The sequence below is a fragment of the Aspergillus japonicus genome (genome assembly GCF_003184785.1).
Source record: "Aspergillus japonicus CBS 114.51 unplaced genomic scaffold BO86scaffold_12, whole genome shotgun sequence".
Lineage (NCBI taxonomy): Eukaryota > Fungi > Ascomycota > Eurotiomycetes > Eurotiales > Aspergillaceae > Aspergillus > Aspergillus japonicus.
In genome coordinates, this window is record NW_020291649.1 from 222,447 (window position 1) to 239,794 (window position 17,348).

Below are 17,348 nucleotides of genomic sequence, written 5' to 3' on the forward strand. Positions count from 1 at the left end.
TACTACTACTACTACTACTACTACTACTACTACTACTACTACTACTACTACTACTACTACTACTACTACTACTACTACTACTACTACTACTACTATTATTCCTACTGTTACTACTGTTACTACTCCAGCTCTTTCAATCACATGTCTACTTTGTTATTTAGGTTTACTTGACTTCTAAGCTAGGCGTTGAATCTCAGAAAGTCAGATTATTAATTGATGCTATCTTCTCCGCAACTCGACTAAATGGATTAACGGCCTTGCGTTCAACTCACTTCTCCCAAATCTTGCCTGTACAAGCACAATCTCATTATACAGAAACACCCTTGCAAATCCCGTCTTGCACGAAGGAGCTCTAGGTGTTCGTAGGAACGTAGGCAGGGTAGCGATCGCCCGCCGGCGTAAACTTAGCCAGGGTAGCATCCAACTCCGCCATCTCCTCATCCGTGAGGTCGACGAGCTTGCTGTTCTCCTCCACGCGCTCCGCCGTCGTCGCACCGGGGATGGGGATGATGGTGGGCATGCCGGGCCGGCGCGACAGCGCCCGCGTCCAGTTGATGGCGAGCTGCGCCGGCGTGCAGCCCTTCTTCCGCGCCATCTCCTCCACCTGGTGCACCAGCTGCAGGTTGATCTCGAAGTTGCCCGGCTGGAAGCGCGGGTAGTGGCGCAGCATCGAGTCCGCGGGCAGGTCGTCGAACTTCTGGAACTGGCCCGTCAACATGCCCCGGCCGATGGGCGAGTAGGCGACGATCGGGATGCCATATTGCGCGCAGGCCGCGGCCACGCCGTTCTCCAGGGGTTCCGTCGAGAATCTGATGTCACATGCGGTTAGGGGAGAAAAGAGAGTACTAGGTAGAGACATGGTGTGACGGGGAAACACCTACAGCGAAAGCTCAACCTCCACCGCCTCCACCTTACCGTGTTTGACGGCCTCGTGGATCGTCTCGGCGCGGACCTCGGACAGCGAGATCCCGCCGAGTTTGCCGGTCGCGATGTATTCCTTGTTCATGACGCCGAAGGTGGTCTCGATGGGCACGGTCTGGTCCCGGCGGGCGAACTCGAACAGGTCGATCGTCTTGCGGCCTTTGAGCTGGGCCGTGCAGTCGTCGAGGGTGCGGCGAGTACCCTCCGGGCTGCCGTCGGCTTTGAACGTCTTCAGGTTCATCCCACCCTTGATGCTGAGGACGACCTTTTCGGCGTCCTCGGGGTACTTCTCGAAGTACTGCTCCAAGAGGACCAGGCTGTTGTATTCCACGGGGCCGTAGAACTCGCCACCGTTCCAGAAGTTGCCTGCATCGTGGAGATTAGCACACTGTCGAAGAGAGCTCGCGGACTGGCGATGAGGATATTTGGTGTCACTCACATCCATTCTTCAGAGCGGTGCGCATAGTCTCAAAGGCCTGCTCCTGAGAGCATGGCTTGTCGCGCCAAGTCAAACCCATGAGGCCGAAGCCGATGGGGCCTACTTCCTTGCCGTTGAGTTGGGGCATGTTGAAGATGCGTAAGGTGAGTATGAGAGGTGATTTCAGGTATATTGGAGGAGATTGAGAGCTTAGATTGTTGATTGGGACCAAAGTTGACGAGGAAATGAAGGATTTATACAGAATCGAGACCTCCGTAGGTAGCTCCGTAGCTCCGTAGTATCCGAAAGAATTACGAAGATAAGCTTTTATGATCGTAGTCCGGCATCTTATCGGCTTTGTTTATCTCCACGCCTTAAATCCGCCCCCGGTTCGGTCACCGACCGCCAGTAGTGAGGCGTATCGTAACTGAAATGTATGAATTTTGAGGCAAATTCAGTGATTGCTTGTAATGTTGAATCAGTAACAAGATCACATAATTCTATATACATATTTTAGATATATTCTTTAGATATATAAATTTTTACCTATCGTGGGTAAAAGCCTACAGTTATTAGCCAGTTGGTCTAAGCCTATATTGATCACGTGACATGCTCTTGGTGTAATATAACTTGTAATGAAGTTTTACCCTTGATAGTCTACTACGTGACGTATGTAAAGTTGCCAAAAAAAGTGGTAATTACCCATCACTAACCGCCAGACTACTTCGCTGGAAGGGGGTAGCGAGATCCGGTACCAGTGAGGGATGTTCAATTAGTTATCTCATCATGGTTCAGCATCCTAGGTGTTTCTTTTCTCCTCTGGCCGACGGCCACAAGGTCCGGATTTCCTGATGGATAACGCCTCGATGATGCCACACCTCTCAAATGAACCAGTCAACTGACCATCACAAATGAGTAATCGCGTAAGACTACTTAAAACCTGTCACACGCAGATAAAACAGAAGCTCCTACTTCAAGGCCTTGCTTAATCGACCATCGAAAGAATACTCCTAAACTATCCCTCCTTTCATCTGCCCATCTCTCTCACGTCTTTCAAATCTATGTACATGGCCGGTTCTGTGGGACCAGGGGATGAATTGGTCGACAAGGAGCGCCGTGCAGTTGTTTAACAGCTCACCGGCATACTCGGTAGACATACCACTGTTACTTCAGCATCATGGGCATGTATAAGGCTTAGTGACATTGAGGTACTGAAGGAGCTTGTGAAGCGTCTGAGAGAGAGTAATATGCATCGTCTGTTATATAAATCCTGTCTAAGGCAGCAGGATTGTTCAGAGATGCTTACAATTGGTATGTACTGTGGTCTCACTACAACTAACTCCAAGCTAATGACACCAGGGTGTGCACGTCCCAAGTGGAAGTCCAGAGACGAGATTGAGAGTGCCTGCAAAAACGACCAGATCTCCGATGAAAATTCAGATGCAGATTTCCACGAAGTAATATCTAGCGGAAAGAGAGTAGCTGGCCCCATCAGACGACAGTCCCCTTCCAAGATCCCCAGAATACCTACTACCCCAAGCCCCCAGAAGGCGGCCACTAGCATGATATCAGCCGTAACTACAATTGCTCACAGTGAATCTGCTTAACAATAAATCTGCTTACAGTGAATCCGCTTACAGTAAATCTGCTTATAGTAAATCTGCTTACAGTGAATCTGCTTATAGTAAATCTGCTTACAGTGAATCTACTTACAGTAAATCTGCTTACAGTGAATCTGCTTACAGTAAATCTGCTTACAGTGAATCTGCTTACAGTGAATCTGTTTACAGTGAATCTGCTTACAGTGAATCTGCTTACAGTGAATCTGCTTAGGAACTAGTTGAATTTAGACCCAAAGGTGACATGGTCGTCTACTAACCTATCTTAGTGCGAATTACGGGATGAGTCCACTTGCGTGATCACTGGGTTCAGGGAACCCATAGAAACAGCCCATATCTACCCTGTATCCCTAGGTCATCAAAGTAAGGCAGATCAGGCGCAATTCTGGGAAACCCTGTCCCTCTTCTGGACATCAGAGAGAGTTGAATCGTGGAAAGCAGAGATCCTTGGACCTCAAGGGACCGAGCACTGCGCTCATCTCATGTGTCTGAGCAACATTGCGCACAAGTTATGGGAGAAGGGGCGGTTTGCCCTCTACCCAGTGGAACTTAGTGCGGATGAAAAGACCCTGACGCTAACTAAAGCTGTTCTGGCTCCCCACGATGGCTTACCGGACAGAACAGTCGTTGAGGCGGTCGCCGTCGCCCGTTTGCCCCAATCTTACCTCACACAGCAAGGACGGTGTGCCCTACGCGACATCATACAAGCTAGCAACCGATGAAAAGATCCAGTCTGGTGAGACACTCACTATGCGTACCACTGATCCGGTGAATCTTCCCCTCCCTTCCATCAAATTACTCCAGCTTCAGTGGCTTCTCCATCGTGTGCTTGCTATGAGTGGTGTGGCCGACGCGTCCGAAGAAGATTTGGATTCCGACTTCGGCATCCCGCCGGGTGCAGGAATATGCTGGCGAGCTGAACACCGTGAAAGAGAGAGGGCCAAAGAACGTGACAGTGAAACCCCTAGTGATGATGAGGGGGAAGGTGTCATCTACACAGGAGCATAGCGAGGACAGCGAGTCTTGATTATTGCGTCTGCACTCGCCGGACGCCTCACGGGATGAACAACTGGTGCAATCACTCTTAAGGCACATTCTGTGAACAAAAATTAGCTATATCCCATTCTGGGGGAGAAATCGGATGGGCGATACCATTTTATCGCACGACAACCGGACTGGTACAATGATGGTGACTCGAATATTGAGTACGGACATTTCTCACTCTAACCCGCAGCCAATTTCGCTGTGTCCTAATAAGAGGTCCTATCTCTTTCTTTCTTTCTTCTTTTTTGTTTTTTTGCACGCGTGGAAAGTTGTGCCGGGCCAGGGCAAAGTGATTTGCTTACAGTGATTTGCTTATGCACTGAAAGTCTGCATTGATCGGATAGGAGATAAACATGATAATGATATGATTAGTAGTTGCTGACATCATTTCATCCAAAATTTCATCAGAAGATTCTATCTATTTTGTTGTCCGGTCCCCGAATTGAAAGAAGAAAGAAAAATGAAAACCCCGATACCCCGTTAAACTTACCTGCCCCGTAACCAACTCCGCTAAGAAGAGCACAAAACAAGGCACAAAGGAAGGAAAAAGCAACGCTACAATTGCACAACATTGTTCATAATCTGGACCTCCTGGCCGGGCTTGAAAGCCGGAAGACCAATGAAGGGACACCCATCACACCGGAAGGCGTCGCCTAGGGCGCAATTCCCGCATGAGCCGGGCTTGCCCTGCACGGTGAAGTCCAACTCGTTCAGATCGTCGGTCTGGAGCTTCATCACGTTCAGGGCCTTGTCGGCTTTCTCCCGCTGCGCTTGTTCTTCCGCCTCGATTCGGGCGGCGAGGCCGCATGTGCAGTCCTTGCAGGCGCGTCTTCTTCGACCCTTCTTGGGTTGGCATTCGGGGGCTGTAGATGAGTGTACTGGTTAGGGAGATGCTTTTGACAATACGAATGGTGGCGAGGGTTGGATACTCACGAGGAATGGGTCTCTTCAGATCATCTTCCGACAACAGTTCATCCTCGTCGATCAATTCGTCGTCATCGCCGTAGTCGGCGTCATCGTTGATGATGCCCATCGCTAGTGGCGGGGCAGACTGTACAGGAGCGGCGGCAGCGGGGGGAGGAGGGAGGGGAGAGTTCGTAGCGGCAGCAATGGGCGTCTTCTTGGCGGCGTCCTTCTTTCCGCTCCGACGGAGGGGGATGGCGAACACTTTGCCTTGATCGGCCTTCTCGAAGCCCTTGTCCGTCTTCACCAGCCCCGCCAACACCGCCTCTCGCTCCTCAGCCTCCCCGAAGACATTATCCTGAGTCTGGAACTTCGCTCCCGCCTTCATGGAGGGGACCAGCGCGCCGTAAACATTCCGGTTGAGAAGCTGCAGGGCCTCGGAGCGTCGTGTGCCATCGGTGTCGGTGAGGACGAGGACGAGGTCGTATGTATCGGCGGGGAGGGAGGCAAAACCACCGGCTATGCGGTCGAGCATCTGAAGGTCGGTGGTGGAACGGTCATAGGTGGTGAAGAGGTCGCGCAGCTTCTCTTCGTGGGTGGCGATGGAGGGCGGCGCGAGGAGAAGGATACGCTGTGAGGAGGGGTTGATGGACTTGACCGAAGGTGGGGGAGTCAGGTCGAAGTCGGGAGTGGTGTCGATGGTCACGAACGAGGGAGCCATTGCGACTGGTCTTCCTGTATTGCTCGTGTTCTGAATATGAAGGAGTGACTGCGGTGAAATGTGATCTGCGTCTGTGTCTCCAAGAAGATTGTGGTTGTGATGGCAGATTAAATGGGCGTTCGTCTCTGCGTACCTAGTAATCGGCACTGGACTTCGTTTTTTGGCTGACTCAAAAACCGTCATCTGACTGTGACGTGATTGGTCGGTGGGGGATGTGGCAGAGATTGTCGTCGCGGGTTATCGGATTACTCAGCCGAGATGACAAATCGATACTCTCTTCCGAGGAGATGACTTAGGAGACCGAGTATGCCATCAATGATAAGTTACGAGCTTGTAGACCAGGTGTTAATTGGAGAGACTTGATAGGTTAGTGTGTATCATTAACTACTGAGAGGATTGCAGGCTGGTTGGTTGTATGGTTGGTAGTAGTGCTGTTGCCCTCCTGCTAATCGCATGCCTCCGCCGTTCTCTGCCCCGCAGTCGTGAGAACATCTTATCTTCTTATCCATCGTTCTTCCAACCTGAGACTGAGGTTGTTCTGACGCATTTTCTACTGTTGACGGTGGCCTCTTAAAAACAGATCACCTCTCATACCTGGAATGATAACTATCATGAAGGCACTCAAGTCGGGTTACCCATCACTAATTTGTGATTGTCTATAGTTGCGCAGTCCTCGTGTTTCCCCGCTTGTTCTAATGATGTCACTGATAACCGAGCGACTCAAGTGTCTCACTTGAGGGCTGCTACTGATGTGACAGAAGATGTCGAGGGTCTTATGTCTAAAGTATCTCAAATTATTGAGCAAGAATGGATCCTCTCTGATGATATGCTATGTTGTTTTAGAGTGAAGTCATGTACAGTACAGTGCATTCATCCGAGGAAGCATTCCAGAGGGAGGCGCTCTCCGCAATGCAGGCCCCGAAAGCGGCTACCAAAACAGATGCAGTGTAGCTGCCTTGGCTTGTAGACAAAAACTGACCAAAGTTCTCTGACAATGTGTAGGAATTAGTAGCCTCCAGGCTACCACTCACTGTAGTTTTGAGCCTTCATTGGTGGTGCCACAGGAACTGATTGTATTGTTTGCTGAGTCCATGGGATGAAGGCGTCTCTCAGCCTGGTCAGAGAGGACAATGATGGATTTGAGTAGCATTGTAGGCAAGACGTAGCAGACAAGTCTAAATCAATAGACATACTGTATCATGTATATGGCCAAAGGCCCAGCCAGTCAACTTGAATCAAGTTGTGATACCCCAGATTGTCGGGCTCAGCTGACCCGGGTATGTCACCGGCAGGGTGCCTGGCCGTTCCTGGCAACTCTCCACCTCCACCTCCACCTCTTACCTCCGCTTCCTGCTGCTCTTCTCCTCTTCTCTTTGAACAAACCTTCCATCTCTTTTCTTTCTTCATCTTCTTCATCTCCAATTCTTGCAATCGATCACCCATCTCTTCCCTCGTCCCTTCTTTTCTTTTGGGACGGTTTCTCCATCATTGAGCTCTTTCATCCTCCCACTCACACTCCCCCAATCTAGACCCGCGGCGATGGGTGGAGACATGCCCCGACAAGCTCCCAGCGCCCTTCCCCGGACTCCCCAAGGCCCCGTCGGCCAGCGCATTCAATCCATCTACACCGACCGTCTCAAGCAATTCACTGCCACCGGTCAATACCAGGGCCAGAACCTTCTCTCGTAAGTTCTTTTCAAATTATTCTACTATCTTTATTATACAATCACAGTAGTTCTTTTGTTGACACCACAATTCAGCAAATTCTACGAGGCTGTCAACTCCGACGAGGACCATGTCAAGCTTTCCGTATACTCCGTCCCCGACCTGCAGCGTCCACCCTTCAAGGAAGCCACATCTCATGAATTCAAACCCACCCACATTGGGGCCTCATTTGGTCCAAGCTGGTCGACCCATTGGTTTCACATCCGCTTGACTGTTCCCTATGACATGCGCGACAAGGAACGCTTGGAGTTCCATTGGGATGCCAATAACGAAGGCTTGATTTGGTCGGAAGATGGCCGGCCCTTGCAAGGTCTCACCGGTGGAAATGAGCGCATCGAGTGGATCATCCCCGACGCCTGGCGCGACGGAAAGGAACATGTCTTTTATATTGAAATGGCCTGTAACGGCATGTTTGGTAACGCCCCTGGTGGAGATTCCATTCAGCCTCCCTCGCCCGACAAATATTTCACCTTAAGTAAAGCTCAGATCACTGCGGTGAATCTTGAAGCACGGGCGCTGTTTTATGATTTCTGGATCATTGGAGGTATGCTGCGAGCCCTCAAGTCTCTCATCTGATACTGCCTTTTGTCTTGCCTCACACTAATTTGGGATTGTGCTCAGATGCTGCGAGAGAGTTCCCGGGAGATTCTTGGGAAAAGCACGAGGCCAACATGGTGACTAACGCCATAATTGATGCTTTCATTGCGGGCAATGGGAGCCAAGAGTCTATCAAAGAGGGCCGCAAGATTGCGAGGAAGTATATCGGCGACAAAGTCGACACTTCGCAGGTATATGACACCGACACGGATCCCATCGTCTATGCAATCGGTCACTGTCATATCGACACTTGCTGGCTCTGGCCTTGGGCGGAAACAAAGCGTAAGGTGGCCCGCTCTTGGTCGAACCAGTGTGATCTGATGGATCGCTATCCGGAGCATCGCTTTGCTTGTTCCCAAGCACAGCAGTTTAAATGGCTGAAAGAATACTACCCCTCAGTGTTCGATCGCGTCAAACAATGGGTCAAGAAGGGGCATTTTCAGCCCATCGGTGGCAGTTGGGTCGAGCACGACACTAACATGCCCAGCGGCGAGTCGTTGGTGCGACAGTTTCTCTACGGACAGCGCTTCTTCCAGAGTCACTTCGGAGAACGTTGTACAACCTTCTGGCTTCCAGATACCTTTGGCTACTCTACACAGATTCCTCAGATTTGTCGTCTGGCTGGAATGAGCCGGTTCTTCACCCAGAAGCTTAGCTGGAATAATATTAACAACTTTCCCCACACTACCTTCCAATGGGTGGCGCTGGATGGGAGTCAGGTCATGTGTCACATGCCTCCATCCGAGACTTACACTGCGAGCGCCCATTTTGGCGATGTCAAACGCAGTGTGACTCAGCATAAATCGCTGGACAAGGACAACACATCGCTCTTGGTCTTCGGTAAGGGTGATGGTGGAGGTGGCCCAACCTTTGAACATCTGGAGAAGTTGCGTCGTTGCCGCGGAATGAGTGACAAGGTGGGCTTGCTTCCTCGCGTGAAGATGGGGGAATCTGTCGATGACTTCTTTGCGCGACTTGAAAGGAAGGCGGAAGCTGGTACCAAATTCGCAACTTGGTATGGCGAACTGTACTTTGAGCTCCACCGAGGCACGTACACTACGCAAGCCAACAACAAGCGAAACAATCGCAAATCTGAATTCCTACTGCGGGAGATCGAGTACCTTGCCACTCTGGCATCGCTTCATGGTGACAAAGGTTATCAGTACCCTAAGAAGGATATTGATGACATGTGGGAGGGTGTTCTTCTCTGCCAGTTCCACGATTGTCTTCCCGGAAGTTCCATCGAGATGTGCTATGATGACTCGAACAAGCTCTATAAGCAAATCTTTGAAACAGGTCAGAGGGCCAGAAAGGAAGCGCTTGGAGCTCTGGGAATCGGCAAGAAGAAGACTAGCAAGGAGTTCGTCGCACTCAACACACTACCTTGGTTCCGTTCCGAAGTTGTCAAAGTTCCCTCTGAACTTGTAGCCTCGGGCGGTCCCAAGTATATATTGGTCAATGGAGAAACTGGTCTCATTCGATGCCAAACCCCTGCTCCTTCCAAGGCAGGTCCTGCTGTTACAGTCTCCGAAATCGAGCCTGGCGTCTTCCGCCTGCAGAATGAAAACCTCAGACTCGATATCCAAAACGGTGTGATTACATCTTTGTACGACCGTGAAGTGGATCGTGAAATCATACCCAAGGGCGGGAAGGCTGGGCAACTGGTCATTTTCGACGACAAGCCTCTTTACTGGCAGGCTTGGGATGTGGAGGTCTTCCATCTCGATTCCAGAAAGGAACTGCACTATAAAAAGACGACCATTTCCGAGAAGGATCCTTACCGTGTCAGTGTCGTTAGCGAAACGCAGATCAGCGAGAATAGCTGGATCAAGACCACTATCAGCCTCACTGCTGCGAACGGAACCCAGCCTTCCTACGTCGAATTCGAGAGTGAGGTCGAATGGCGTGAGACCATGAGATTCCTCAAGGTCGAGTTCCCTGTGGACATCACTAACACGGAGGCGTCGTATGAAACACAATATGGAATCATTCGGCGTCCGACGCATTACAATACCAAGTAAGTTGACCATATCTGCAGCAAAATTGAAATCTATCACTAACAACCCATTCAGCTGGGATATGGCCAAGTTTGAAGTATGCTGCCACAAATGGGCTGACCTGTCCGAGTACGGCTATGGAGTGTCAATCCTCAACGACTCCAAATATGGCTTCGCCACTGCCGGCAACCTGATGCGTCTCTCGCTGCTGCGCGCCCCTAAGGCGCCAGATGCCCACGCAGATATGGGCCGGCATCACATCCGCTATGCTATCCTCCCACATGCAGGACCACTGGATGCGCGCACAATTCGAGCCGGGTACAGCTTCAACCATCCTCTGGTCCTCGAAGCGGCAAGCGGCCAGGAGGTCAGCGACGCGTTCAAATCGGTTGCGCTCTCCGGAAACCCGTCTTTGGTCATTGATGTGATCAAGCGTGGCGAGGACGACGAGGACGTGTCCCGAGACAATTTGCCTCGGCGCTCCGGTAAGAGTGTCATCCTCCGTATCTATGAGTCGCTCGGAGGCAAGAGCCGCGGCACCATCCGCACCAAGCTCCCCATCAGCAAGGCCTGGAAGTGCAATGTGCTTGAGGACGACGAGACTCCTCTTGCGCTTGTGCAACGTGCCGAAGGCACCACGGATATTGATATCGAGCTGAGGGCCTTCGAGGTGGCGACGTACCGTCTGCAGCTATAGTTTTTGTGCGTTGTGTTTCACTCACCGGTGTCAGCCACATTGTAGTGACAATTGTATCAGACCGCCACACAACGGAAAACATATTGTTCATTGATCACAGATGTTGTTCTTGGTATATAGTCAAAACATGAATCAACACCAACAATGCAAAGGGTAGTTATGGTACAGTACAGCACAAGAGGATATCACGAAAGTAAGATACAGACAGCACCCCGCCGCAAAGATGAACACAGCCATCCTTGCCATACCAAGACAAAAAAGAACCAGAAAATCGAGCTAGCTTGTATTCTTCTCCGCGCCAAAGCTCCGTATCAAGAGAATCAAACTCCTAGTAACAACAAACCCAGACCGTCCATACACCACGAAACTAGTCCCGACCATAAGTGATCTTCAAGCGCTTCGTCGGCGGCCGATCCCCATCCGTCGCATCCTCATCGTTATTGTTGTTGTTGTCTTTGTTGTTGTTACTGTTCGCCGTAGACTTATCCTTATTCCCGCCGGATTTCTTTTTGTTTTTGGACGACTGCCCCTTGACGCTATTTGCCGCAGAGGAGGCGTCTCCGTTGTTCCCGGGTTTGCCGGTCGAGGAGCCGTTGTAGGTGGAATTAGGCGTGGGCGCGTGCGAAGGGGTTGTCTGGGCGGATGATGGGGCGGGGGAGTCCTAAACATTTTTGCATCTGGTTAGCCACTTGGTGCCTCAAACAACACAACGCTCATATTCCCGACAGGGGGGGTTTTTTTTTGGTGGAAGAAACGAACCCGCATATAACTCGCCGAACTCCTCGAGAACACGCGGTCGGCCTCGGTGACGGGCGCCTTCCGTCGCGCACCGCCGCCGCCGCCTCCACTGCCTCCTCCACCAGCACCAGCACCTCCCCCACCACTTCCACCTCCGACCCCGGAGGACAGCGAGAGTCCGCCAGCGCCTAGTCCGCCGCCGGTCGAGGAGCCCTTGATGTAATTGTCGAAGCCCTTGATGATGTTGCCGGCGGTGGTTTCTTCGAGGTAGGATTGTTCGAAGCGGTAGATTTGGTCTTCGAGTTGGGCCTGGTTTCGTTTGTCAGTGTTACTGTTACTGAGGGGGTTTGAGTGGTTTGGGGAGAGGAGGGGGCAAGGTGGGCGGACGGACCATGCTCTTATCCATTAGGCGTTTCTTTTGTAGGGTGTCGCGCAGTTCGCGGCGGAGTTTCTCGTAGTATGGTAGGCCGCGGTTGGCGGTTGAGGGGGCTGTTGTTGATGTTGATGATGCGGTTGCTTCTGTTTGTGCTGGGGCTGGGGTCGGGTCAGTGGTGGAGGGTGCGGTGGCTCCGTTTGTTGTTGTCGTTGTGGTTGTGGGTGCTGTGGGGTGGGATGCGGTGGCTCCGGGGGTGCCGGGGGTGCCTGGGGTTGGTCCGGCGGGCGCGGGCGCGGTGGTTGTGGCTGTTGGTGCTGGGGTGGGGTTTGTGGTGGCATTGGTGTTGTTGGTGGTGATGGTGGTAGCATTGGGATTGGGGTTGGAGCTGGAGTTGGAGTCTGCGCTCAGTTGCTGCGTGATGTCTCGGAGGTGCGAGGGTGTAGCTGTTGCTGCTCCTGTTGCTGCGGTTGGAGTTTGGGAGGGCGTGGGAACTGAGCCTCCTGCTGTTGCAGTGGGAACGGGGGCGGGTGAGGCCATGTTTGCTTCCAGGAAGGAGGTTGTGACGCGCAATTCGGTGCTGGGAGGTGTGGTTTGGATGCGACCTCTGAGGTGGTGAGTCGCGGGCGCGAGGGCTCTGTTCGGGTTGAGTCCGCTTTTGTTTGCGGGATAGAGGGATGAGTGCGACACGAGTGTAGAGGATGGCGATGCTGATCGGTGGGGCAGTTGAGTCTTAATTCAATGGCGCGCGGAGTCGTGTAAACTGCGAAAGGGTATCGGAATGGATGGATGGAGATGAATGTTGCGGCGGGTTGAAGATCAATTGCTCGGCAGACCTTATCAATAAGCACTGTTTGGCTGGTTTGCATCTGGGGCGGATTGGTTTGTTGGTGAGTTACTCCGATAGGCACTTACGCCATCCCTCACTTCCATCTCTCCCTCTTCTCACTTCCTGGCTCACTGCTCTTGACTACCAATTTGTTTGAGGCTCTCTGGACAGTGTCGATATTTTGTAAAGCTGCTACTGTATCGCTGCTCTGGTGAGAAACTCGTTTGTACAAGCTGACACGGAACTTGTTTCTTTCATCTCACGGCACCAAAGATGGATCATTCGATGCACCATATGGGAATGGATATGGACCATGGCCATGACCACGGTGATATGGACATGGGACAGTGTAGTATGAATGTAGGTTGGAGGATCACTTTTGTTCTTCTCTCGTGTTCCGCCTTTTCTTAAATGCCCCGGCGATATAATTGCTTTTTCTCCACCCTGCCCTAAGACAACCCTGCTAACGCTCCCTAGATGCTCTTCACCTGGTCTACAAAGAATCTTTGCATCGTCTTTCCGCAGTGGCGGGTCACCGGCACCTTGTCTCTATTCATCTCACTTCTACTTATCGTGCTTTTGACCGCCGGCTATGAGGGCGTCCGTCAGCTTACAAGGCGTTTCGAGGTGGCACATGCGAAGAGGCTCAGCGCATACACGACCGCCGCAGTCGGAGGTAAGTTTGATCTTTCGTTGCTTCTGCTATGCGGGTGGCGGAGGGGAACGGCATCGGGGTTATCTTGTCGTCTCTTTCATAGTCATGGGTTGTATGCATGCCTTTGCTGAGATGATGCGCCTGACAAATCGCTTGTTGAGTTGAAGGCAGCGAAATCCACGACGATTCTCCGCCGGCCAATGACCCTCCCAGCCAGACACTGCCTGTCCCAAACGGTGGCTCACAGCTCGTTGTAGGTAGGGATAGCCGAAAGTCCGTCGAACAGCGAGGAAAGATTACCATGGCGTCATTGTATGCTGTGCAGGTCTTCTATAGCTTTTTCATTATGTATGTTCCCTGACTACCCTCTTATCGACATGGACTGATCTGAGCTGCGCAGGTTGCTTTTCATGACCTATAATGGCTTTGTTATGCTAGCTGTCGCCGTCGGTGCCTTTGTAGGATATCTGGCGTTCGGAGACGACACCTCCGCTAGCAAGACGGTTGCGTGTCACTAGGTGGCCACGCAAGCTGGGTAGCTTGGATCCCGGGAAGCTCTCTCAAGATATATTGAGGGATGAGTGTCGCCGGGCTGCATGATTCAGGCAATGGTGGCTCAGCATAGTCATTCTCAGACTTCTGCAATTGTCGTTTGTTGCTGTTTCGGGTAAAAAGGACTCAAGGGACCTCGATGTCACTGTCATCACCACCAAAGCCAAAGCTGAACCCACCACCTTCGTTGGCATCAGCCCCTTCCTGGTCTGCGTTTCCATGAACAATCTCATCCCATTTTCTCTTTTTGCCTTCTGTCTTCTTCCTCAGCTCCTCCTGCGCTTGCTTCAGCAGCTCTGGATGCTGTTCTTGCATTTTAGCCAAGAAACTGTCGTAGGGATTCTGCACGTCCTTTCTAAATCCAGAAACCTGATCTGCCTTGTTAGACAGAAAATCGAGGGCAGCGCTCAGGTGCGCGCGGGGAATAAAGTTTTGCGTGATGGCAATAGATGGCTCAATATTCACCACCAAATGCCACCATCCGGACGGCACATGAAGGATCTCTCCCTCTTTACAGATACCCTCAACGCAGCCTGGTGTGCGCCGGGCCTCTGCGTGGAATCCAAACAGCCACTCGGCGATACTGAGGGGAGAGGTCACTTCACTCTGATCCTCCGACACGAAGACTCCCGGCGGAGGCGGGAGCTTGGACGACGAAGGGAACATGATCCAGTACTTGGAGCCGCGAATGACCGCGTTCCACGCGCTGGTGGCATTTGGGTCTTTGTGGAAAGTACTTCCAGACCGTTCGGGCCCGACAATCAACCACTGTCGGTCGGGCCGATCATTGCCCAGCACGGAGAAGAAGTCCTCGCCAAAACAGGCAAGCGGCCAATAGGCGGCCTCGGGTTCCTGATCGAGCTGTCCGACCTTAAGCCCCATCTTGGAGACAAAGGCCCGGTCGAAGAGATACAGCGGGCTCTCGTCGGAGTTATTCTTCATGTATTCGACGTAGCTATAGAATGGCCAATCGACGGCCTCTGCGCGAAAGATGGTCTCGCCATAGTCGTAGAGCAAGGAATCCATGGTCCATTTCTTGTATACGGGCCATTGCTTGACCGGCTCGGTAAGAACGAACGGCGTATCGGACCATTTCTCGTTGAATTCTTCGAAAGTGAGATCGGGCAAACGGGCGATCTGGTTGCGGGCGGGGATGCCCGTGACGTAGGGATCGAGACTGATATGCGCGCAGTGGAAGGGCCGGTGCAGGACATCGGAATAGAGATTCGAACAATCCAACATGCACACTTCCGTGGGTGGGATGTTGAGGTAGCTGGAGCGCCATGTGCCTTTCCAGGTAAACTTGGCGGGGGGTGATCTGGCGCTGCATGTCAGTGCTGAGCTTGAGGAACACTGGATGGGGTCATGTCCTGTGAGGCAAATCGCCGCTGGGCGATGGCAACCCATGGCAGGGTGGTATCTAGAACTTACGCGACAAACAGAGCCTTCCACAGCTCTTCAGCCCGGGTGAAAGCATAGAATGCTTTACAGGTGCGTCCAATGCGCACCAGACTGGGCCCATCAAGGTGTTCCAGCAGCATAAGTATCAGCTCATCTGGCAGAATGTTGAAGACCCCAATGGCATCCCGCAGGTTCTCCGTCGCAAGCAGGGCATTGCCGCTCGGCTTGACTCCCAATGGATGGCCGGGAATTGCATCATGGGCAGCCTCGTCCTCCGGTTCAGGATTGGAAATGGAAGTCGGATAGACACGCGTCACCGTCTCCTGGTCCAGGTCGCGGACGCCGTCAATTGAATTGATGTCCGGCATTTTCATACTTGCGGCGTTGGGAGGGAAGAATATCTAAAGTAGTAGAACTAAAAAGTGACAAAGCTGGAAATCTGGAGACCTTCCCGATTAGGCGGAGGGGTGGCCGAGAGGCGGTACGGCGCTAGTAAATTTTAGTACTGAGTAACACCCACATTGAGGAGGAGAAGGAATAATAATCAGGCAAGATAATGCCCAACCATGCACTGTACCGAGGAATACCCTTTCACCAGCAGGACAAAGGCAATAGAATTTAGGACATAAGCAGTTCCATTACAGTGTCATTACCGTGACCTAGGCCCTCATCTCTTAGAATGACTCTCAAGTGTACGGAGTACGTTGGAGAGAGTCTTGTGGTTGGACGTACTGAGTTGCTGAGGGTCAACTAAAACGCGTACGGCAGAATACAGGGGCAAGAGAAAAACGTGGGTTATCTGGCCTAAGGAGTAGGCGGTCAGATTCGGCTGCACTAAAGCAACGCTAAAAGTCAGAAAAAAATCAAACAGCGTCAGAACAAACAGAGAGCCAGAGAGCAGGGAAGAACGAAGGGGAAAAAAAAAAAAAAAAAAAAAAGAGGAGTGAAAAAAAAAAGTTCGCTCGTTCCGCCGCCGGTTTTCCACTGCCCGCCCCATTTTCCCACACCAGGCGTTGGCCTTCCCTTCCACCTTGATCTTTCTTCTCTTCCTTCTTCTCCTCAACCCCTACGACTCTAGTAGTCTTGTGATATTTTTTTCCAACTTCAAAAGTTGTGATCTCGGTAGGTCTCCATCTCACTGCTACCTTTTTTTTTTTACCTTTTTTCATCCTTTGCGCCTACCCCTCATCGTCTACCGCTGCATTCCTCGCTAACAGGCATTTTTTTCAGTTTTATTTCCCAAACCCCACCGTCTTTTTCGATCACAGCACATCGCTTGTGATCACTTTCTTACAACCACACCGCAATCATGGCTTCTAACGACAAGGGTTTGGAGGAGATCCCCGAGGGTACGTTCTTTTTCGACTATTTTCAACTGCGAATATTGTTTTTGTTATCGTCAAGAGAGATGTATGCTTGGGAGGGGGGGGGGGTTGTCTCGGTCATCCCGCTAGAGGGTTCGGCTAGAACGATGGAAATTTTCTTGCAACCACGGGCACGACCATGCGAAGACATTTTACAGATGAACTGACGAGAGACCTCGACAACAACAGGACAGATCGAGTCTAACTACGATGAGATCACCGACTCCTTCGACTCCATGGACCTCAAGCCCGAGCTCCTTCGCGGTATGTGATACAAATTCTGATCCGCTCCGGTGGGGTCAGTGCGGGCACCAGACTGACGACAATCAGGTATCTACGCTTACGGTTTCGAGCGTCCCTCTGCTATCCAGCAGCGTGCCATCATCCCCATCATCAAGGGTACGTCTCAAACGACTTACCACTTATCGCATATTCCAAGACTAACCATCTTTCAGGTAACGATGTCATCGCCCAGGCCCAGTCCGGTACTGGAAAGACTGCCACTTTCTCCATCTCCGCTCTCCAGAAGATCGACCACAACCTCAAGGCCTGCCAGGCCCTGATTGTCGCTCCCACCCGTGAGTTGGCTCAGCAGATCCAGAAGGTCGTCATCGCCATCGGTGACTTCATGAACATTGAGTGCCACGCCTGCATTGGTGGTACCAACGTCCGTGACGACATCAACGCTCTCCGCAACGGCCCCCAGGTCGTTGTCGGTACCCCCGGTCGTATCCACGATATGATCCAGCGCCACGTCCTCAAGACCGACCAGATGAAGCTGTTCATCCTCGACG

At 51.8% G+C, this 17,348-nt stretch overlaps 7 protein-coding genes across 7 annotated transcripts; 3 read left to right on the forward strand and 4 right to left on the reverse strand.

The window, feature by feature from the left end:
* Positions 1–202: 202 nt before the first annotated feature.
* On the reverse strand, positions 203–1,635 carry BO86DRAFT_408288 (aldo/keto reductase family protein). The gene is made up of 3 exons (XM_025674336.1): positions 1,361–1,635; positions 882–1,287; positions 203–809 (listed from the first exon to the last, which is right to left on the reverse strand). Exons 1-3 carry the CDS (start codon positions 1,485–1,487, stop codon positions 353–355), a joined length of 990 nt encoding a protein of 329 aa, XP_025529622.1. The 5' UTR covers positions 1,488–1,635; the 3' UTR covers positions 203–352.
* A 552-nt stretch (positions 1,636–2,187) lies between these two features.
* BO86DRAFT_446822 (HNH endonuclease signature motif containing protein) lies at positions 2,188–3,966 on the forward strand (the record flags this gene model as incomplete). The annotated part of the gene is made up of 5 exons (XM_025676549.1): positions 2,188–2,455; positions 2,513–2,650; positions 2,699–2,913; positions 3,228–3,500; positions 3,544–3,966. Exons 1-5 carry the CDS (start codon positions 2,401–2,403, stop codon positions 3,964–3,966), a joined length of 1,104 nt encoding a protein of 367 aa, XP_025529623.1. The 5' UTR covers positions 2,188–2,400.
* A 363-nt stretch (positions 3,967–4,329) lies between these two features.
* BO86DRAFT_408289 (DUF689-domain-containing protein) lies at positions 4,330–5,759 on the reverse strand. Its single transcript, XM_025674337.1, has 2 exons — positions 4,936–5,759; positions 4,330–4,865 (listed from the first exon to the last, which is right to left on the reverse strand). Exons 1-2 carry the CDS (start codon positions 5,624–5,626, stop codon positions 4,558–4,560), a joined length of 999 nt encoding a protein of 332 aa, XP_025529624.1. The 5' UTR covers positions 5,627–5,759; the 3' UTR covers positions 4,330–4,557.
* Positions 5,760–6,970: 1,211 nt separating this feature from the next.
* ams1 (alpha-mannosidase) lies at positions 6,971–10,799 on the forward strand. The gene is made up of 4 exons (XM_025669729.1): positions 6,971–7,311; positions 7,387–7,895; positions 7,973–9,965; positions 10,021–10,799. Exons 1-4 carry the CDS (start codon positions 7,166–7,168, stop codon positions 10,640–10,642), a joined length of 3,270 nt encoding a protein of 1,089 aa, XP_025529625.1. The 5' UTR covers positions 6,971–7,165; the 3' UTR covers positions 10,643–10,799.
* BO86DRAFT_408291 (chromatin modification-related protein EAF6/MEAF6) lies at positions 10,799–12,542 on the reverse strand. The gene is made up of 3 exons (XM_025674338.1): positions 11,772–12,542; positions 11,402–11,689; positions 10,799–11,303 (listed from the first exon to the last, which is right to left on the reverse strand). Exons 1-3 carry the CDS (start codon positions 12,291–12,293, stop codon positions 11,010–11,012), a joined length of 1,104 nt encoding a protein of 367 aa, XP_025529626.1. The 5' UTR covers positions 12,294–12,542; the 3' UTR covers positions 10,799–11,009.
* A 412-nt stretch (positions 12,543–12,954) lies between these two features.
* BO86DRAFT_358169 (low-affinity Cu transporter) lies at positions 12,955–14,043 on the forward strand. The gene is made up of 3 exons (XM_025669730.1): positions 12,955–13,258; positions 13,405–13,585; positions 13,638–14,043. Exons 1-3 carry the CDS (start codon positions 13,060–13,062, stop codon positions 13,753–13,755), a joined length of 498 nt encoding a protein of 165 aa, XP_025529627.1. The 5' UTR covers positions 12,955–13,059; the 3' UTR covers positions 13,756–14,043.
* BO86DRAFT_33008 (putative F-box and JmjC domain protein) lies at positions 13,728–15,710 on the reverse strand. Its single transcript, XM_025668705.1, has 2 exons — positions 15,221–15,710; positions 13,728–15,107 (listed from the first exon to the last, which is right to left on the reverse strand). The coding sequence occupies exons 1-2, from the start codon at positions 15,562–15,564 to the stop codon at positions 13,916–13,918; spliced, it is 1,536 nt and encodes a 511-aa protein (XP_025529628.1). The 5' UTR covers positions 15,565–15,710; the 3' UTR covers positions 13,728–13,915.
* Between the last annotated feature and the right edge of the window lie 1,638 nt (positions 15,711–17,348).